Source organism: Chaetodon auriga, chromosome 19, assembly GCF_051107435.1.
Source record: "Chaetodon auriga isolate fChaAug3 chromosome 19, fChaAug3.hap1, whole genome shotgun sequence".
Lineage (NCBI taxonomy): Eukaryota > Metazoa > Chordata > Actinopteri > Chaetodontiformes > Chaetodontidae > Chaetodon > Chaetodon auriga.
Genome location: NC_135092.1, coordinates 20629740 through 20635977, shown reverse-complemented (window position 1 = coordinate 20635977; position 6238 = coordinate 20629740). Strand labels below are relative to the sequence as shown.

Below are 6238 nucleotides of genomic sequence, written 5' to 3'. Positions count from 1 at the left end.
CCTAATGAGGGCTCAAGGCTCAGGATAAATGCATGCAGATATATGTAGGTCAAAAACGCAACGAGTCCAGCCGGAGACGGGCAGCAGCCGTCCAAGAGCTCGCCTCGTATTTACAGCAGCCAGTGACTGTTGACTTTACGGGAAGACGTGTTTGTTGAGACGTGCTCTGTGCATTAATGGTGTCACTATCAGAGTGTCGGGTTTATGTCTCCAAACAGGAATGAGTACAATGTCCCTGCAGGTCTGACTGTCCACAGTGTTCCAAGCCTCATCGTCACCTGCATGAAGTATTGATGCCACACAAAACCGACAGCATCTCCTTCATGACGACCTGAAAAGCTCTGAGGCGGATCAGCACCTGTGCACTAATGAAATCAGGCATGTTTCAAAGGATGCAACGATGACACTATTAGTTTATTAATGTCAAGAGTGTGGAGTGATTTCTAGTATTTCATACTGCTGGAGAGTCAAATCTGCTCAAGTGCATCATATTTCATAAACTGGTGATTTATTTTGTATGTAAAATATTTACTGTCAAAGTTTTTTTTAGCTGTCATAGAGGAAGAAGTCCAATATTTGTCTTTGAATTGTGGCAGAGAAGAAGTAGAAAGTGGCATAAAACAGCAGCAGCCAAGTAAACTGATAAGTACAGTACCTCAAAATTGTACTTAACTACCAGTACTTGAGTAAATGTACTTTCCCTGGACAGTATTCATGTGTTGGAGCTCGTAGGAGACATTAAACAATGAACTCACGAGCCACTGACCACAACGAACTAACACACACACGTCTCACTGCTGACTGAATGAATGAATGAATGAGCAGGCGTGAGGCTTCCTGAATGAATCCTCTCTGCAGGACCCGCCTGCACACAGCGGCGTGTTTCTGCACACAGCGGCGTGTTTCTGTAGGAGCGTGCCACATGTGAGCAGATCTCAGCACAAGCAGACTGTTGTATGACCGTGTCCCCGGGCAATGAGGTCCTAATGGCACAGCTGACTCCTTGACCAGGAATGCCAAGTCTGTGGAGGCCTCCCACATTAAAATAGCCAGCATGCCCCGTCAGCACACCCTCACAGCGTAAGCACGGGTGCCGAACAGCTGCCAGGTTTGCACTGAGTGGGGGAGCTGAGGAGAAGTGAAGAAGAAGAGGTCAGCAGGAGATGAGGGAGTCAGATTACCCTGAAGTCTCTTCTTCTTCATCGGCCCCCTTTCTGCTCCCCAAACCAGCCAGGAAACCAGTTCAGCTGTATGTTTCCACACAGTATCTTCACGTCATGAGAGCGTCGAGGGACGAGGCCGTTAAAGGCTGCAGAGCGACCGCGACGAAGCAGCACATAGTTTTCATTTGCTTTGGATTCAAGAACAAGCTCTTGTTGTGTGGAGCTGCTTCCTGCAGACAGTCTTCATTAGCTTTAGAGACAGCTGCTCTGTGTGTGTGTGTGTGTGTGTGTGTGTGTGTGTGTGTGTGTGTGGAGAGAGCAACTGTAACACATACGGCCTTCATACTTTACTGGAACAACTTCTTGATATTGACCTCCTATCAGGGCTGCAACTAACAATTAGTATGTCAATTTTCTATATTTATGGGTAAAAAGTCTCAGAGAATAGTAGAAATGCCTGTTAGAGTTTCCCAGAGCCCAACATGGCATCTTCAAATTCCTTATTTTAGGCAAGAATTGGTCCAAAACCCAAAGATGTTCAGTTTACCATCACATATGGCAAAGAAAAACAGCAAATCCTCACATCTGACGAGCTGAAAGCAGAGAATTTTTACATCTTTGCTTGAAAAAAGGACCTTTTTTTAAATATATTTCCACTACGAAACGTATCAGCGAGGCCTTCAAAGCCAGCTGGATCCACCTGAGCAACAGAAACTTCTAAGGTATTTCATCTTCTACCAACCATGACGTAGAAAAACAGCAAATCCACACATCTGAGAAGCTGCAGGAACCAAAAAAAGATGATTAACTGAATATAAACTACACACGGCGGCTATGATCAGTTTATGAAACACACTGACACAACAGTTAAAATCAGCTACGACATCAAAGTTAACGTGTCAGTGATTCAGCATGAAGAGTACTAGTACTCTGATACTTGAAGTGCTTTGTTCTAACATCGATCTGCTTTTAAAGTGTATTTGAGTTTTGTTTCCTTAAAGCACAAAAGACGATGTCCTCAGCTGGCCGACGCTCAACATGCCGAAGTAGATTTTAACACATTAAGAGCAAAAAAAACTTAAGAATAAAACATAAAGACTTCTCAAAATGTCACATTTGTACTTTTAACCAAACCAGATGACAAACAGCAGAAAGTACATGAGCTCAAATCTTAATAATTAAGTCATTTTTTAAGGAACATTTCTGGTTCAATCGTCTCAAATGTGAATATTTCTTCTTCTGTGGTTCTAAACTGATCATCTGTTTGGTTTTCTGCTGGTTGTACGACGAAACAGAAGATTTGCAGATGTGGTTTTGGGCTTCAGGAAGTGCAGCGGGCCTGATCTTTGGCTGCAGCCTCAGACCAGCTCAACATGAGGCTGAAGCTTCACGCGACAGCTTTTCAAATCCTCACTCTGACCTCTTCAGTCAGAGGACAATAATCCTGGTCTGGACTTGATTTTGCTGGATTTCCCAGTAAGGATTTCTGAGTGGATCTCACGCAACTGAAGGCAAAGACGAGACAAAATGGAAAAAGCAAGCTGACCATGTTGATAGTTGATTAATGAAAACAGCAGAAATTCTCTGTTTCAGCTTCACAAATGTGTGAATTTGCTGCTTTTCTCGGTTTCGTGTCGCTGTGAAATGAATCTCTTTGGGTTTCAGACTCCTGGAGGAGAAAAAAGACATTTAGAGACATCAGACATTTTCTCTGTTTTTTAAAGGATTTCCCAGTAAAATAATGAAAATAAACATATTGCAGGACAAATAGATTATCTTTATGAAAACAGGGTTTAAAAATATACAGTCACAACATGGTTATTGCATTTGAGGTCGGTTTAATTAAGGAAGCGTTATACTTTCACTCTAGGAAAAACAAATGAAAAATAATCTGGAGGTTTGAGTCACAACTTTGTTTTAAGAAATTAACCTTTTCTTTATTTTTAGTCTTGAAATTCCTTTACAGAATACATTTTCCTTTATAAGTATTTCAAAATATCTTTTGCTGGTTTGTTCGGTAATATTTTTCCTATAAGTAGAATCTCATTTCAATATAGTTCTCTTTTGAAAACAAAAAGAAAACATCCATCAGTGTGTTTCTGTCCAGGGTCTTCACCAGCTGGACGATGTTGTGAGTTAGTGGCCTGCGGCTGGCGAAGGCGTCCGTCCGCCCGTCCAGCCCTGACCGCGACAGAGGGGCTGATGGGAAAAGTGCCGCCGTCCTGCAGTCCGGCAGAGCTCGAAGGCCTCTCTGCGCCTGATGCTCCTGTCCGACCGCCAGATATTTGGACCCTTGTAGTGGCACGTGGGAGCAAACGAGCATCGTTAAAAGTCCCATCTGTACCTGGATGCTGTCCCAGCTGTGTGGGGGGACACCAAAGACGGTCCTCTCCCCACTCGTCTCAAACACCAGGGACGCTCTGGTGCGAGGAAACACACTGCTCTTCCTGAATCTTCCTGAAAACAATATGACTTACGCTTTGAAAATATTGCATGTCTACCATAAAACCCAGCCGAGCCACACGGCGACTGACCGCTGGAGTCAAAGCTTTAGTTTAGTCCACAAGGCCCGAGTCGCTCGGGCTTAAAGATAATCCTCTCAGTAACTTCCCCTCACATTTTGGGTAATCTTTTCGTTTAACTGCCTGCTGCTGCTGCTGCGTTGTTTGACAGCCCTCCATCTGCTGACAAACGGGATGCAGAACATCCACAGTGTGACAGCAGCCGTCTTTAAATTCCTCTCAGGTTCATCTGACTGACTTGCAAAAATCCCACAAACTGCCCACTGAGGAGACCTGGACCGGAACAGGAAAACAATGGATGCTGGCGCTCTCCTCAAACAGAGCAAGGAAAACGTCTTAAACAGGTTGACTCCTCGCTCTTTGAATATAAACTACGTTGTCGCGAATAGGAAAGCATTCATCGGCTTCATCTCTAGTTATAAAAACCAATTTGCTGGTTTGAGTATGTTCTTCTTCTTCGTTTTTTTTCTTTTCTTTTTTTTTTTTTTTTTTTTACAATAAAGCATAACTCTTTTTTTCAGCCAATGAGATTCACCTCATTTACACTTTTTTTTTTTCCCCACTTTCAGAGATTCACACAACCACTCCAACCCTCAACCCTACAAACTTTAGGATAATACACCAATAATTCCCTGCACATGTACTTTTTTACGCCACAATACTTTAGTAGGCTATTACAGCACGATTTGTCATGCACTTTATCTGTCTTTTTTTCTGTTTTTTCTCAAAATACCCCTATATTGCAGGTCTGTCATGGAGCTGGACTAACAGCTGTTCGCTGGCTCTTCTCAGTCGTCATCCACGTCATCTCCCTCGGACTCGTCTCTCCTCTCGTACATTTTATCCCTCTGCCTCTCCTGGATCTCCTTCATCTCCTCGGCGTATCTGCTGAACGCGCCTCCGAATTTGCTCCAGGCTTTGAACGGGATGGTGATAGAGTTCCTGTAGCTCGGCTTCACCTCGCTCACACGCAGGAACACTCCGTATTTGTTGGACCCGACGTCGAAAAAGAACCGTTTGGAGTCCACCATGATGGAGGTGCCCTCGGGAAGCTCGCTGTAGCCCCCGGCGGCCATGCCTCCGGTCAGCTCCTCGTCGTCTCCTCCGTAATCATCTATGAGCTTAGCGAGGGCGTCTCTGAACTCTATTAGCCCCTGGGCCGGAAGGGCTATGGTCTGGCCAGCCAGCATGCCGCCCACAGGGCCCCCAACTCCAAAGCCAGGTCCCCGGTTTACGGTCTGCCGGATCCGCAGGAACCTCCCCCGCTGGTTCTCCTTCAAGTCCAGGTAGTACTTGCGGTTTTCCCGGACGAGAAACTCGCTCTTGAGAGCTCGCCTGGGGCCGCCGTCCTCACCCACGCTGGCCTGGGCGATCTGCTCCGGACTGCTAGGCCCCAGCTGGGCGTAGTGCTCGATGAAATCCCCGAGGTAGTCACGGAACTCCGCCGCCACTGACAGGGAGAGGGTCAAGCGACTTTTAGAGCCCCCGGCCCCTACCTCGGCGATTTTGATGAACCTGCCCTTGCTGTTCTGCTTGACGTCCAGGTAGAAGCGTTTGTTCTGGATGTCAAGGCGCTTGGACGCCAGCTCCTGGGTCTCCTGGTCCCTCTGGAAGTGCTGGAAGCCGCCTCCACCTCCTCCCCCGCTGCTACCACCTCGCTCACTCCCGCTGTCTCCATCCGCCATCTTCAGCTCCACCATTCGGCTTCTGCCCCTCTCTCCTGCGTAGCTGCTTTCTGCGTACGCTCAGGCAGCGCGCGGCCCCTTCACGCTCATCACGGCCGCTCTTCAGGGAGCGTTGTGATTGGTCCAACCATCTGCCACTACCACGAGTTCACACGGTTACGGCGTTACGATTGGTCGGTCGATTTTGTCCGTCACACCCACATGGAAGAGCTCTGATTGGTCATTGGTTCGGCCCGGGGTTCCGTTTGCGTACTTCTTGTTTCTCCCACCGGTTGTGAAATCTCCTTGTTTTCATGACATAATATGTTGAAAATTATATTTTTATTTATTTTTTTTGGCTTCAGCTGGTAAAATGTGTCGACACACCTTGTTTTTCTCCACACAGTTATTGTGGAGAGGAGTCTGGGAAGGTTTCAAGGTCATGATTTTACATGTGCAAAACTGTTTTGTAACCAACATCTACTAGATTATATCAAGTAAATGTAGCAATACTACAGTTTAAAACACGCAAAAACAAAAGTAAAAGTGAAAGTACTCTCTATTCAGAAAACTGGTTCTGTGCGTTCCTTTTATTATATGTTACAGTGTTAAGTACTGTACTTGAGTAAACATGGTTGCTGCTCCGTGCTGTCTGCACAGGTCTGCATGATTTGGTGACTGATAAATAGGCCTGCATCGCCTTTGCTTAATGTTCAGATAAATACTAGAAAATATTTTCAGACTATATTCAGTAATGAAGCAAGTGAACAGCAGCTGTTAAAGTGCAATAAAGAAACATAAAGTCTTGGCTTATTAAACCAAGCAAAGGTGATTTTTATTGCATCTGAATTTTCAAGCATTTCAAGAATTTTTTATTTGTAAGGAGAAG

General features: G+C 45.4%; 1 protein-coding gene across 1 annotated transcript; it reads right to left on the bottom strand.

Annotated features, from left to right (window-relative positions):
- Positions 1 to 2919: 2919 nt before the first annotated feature.
- On the bottom strand, positions 2920 to 6163 carry purbb (purine-rich element binding protein Bb). Its single transcript, XM_076757863.1, has one exon. The coding sequence runs from the start codon at positions 5383 to 5385 to the stop codon at positions 4474 to 4476; it is 912 nt and encodes a 303-aa protein (XP_076613978.1). The 5' UTR covers positions 5386 to 6163; the 3' UTR covers positions 2920 to 4473.
- Positions 6164 to 6238: the final 75 nt, after the last annotated feature.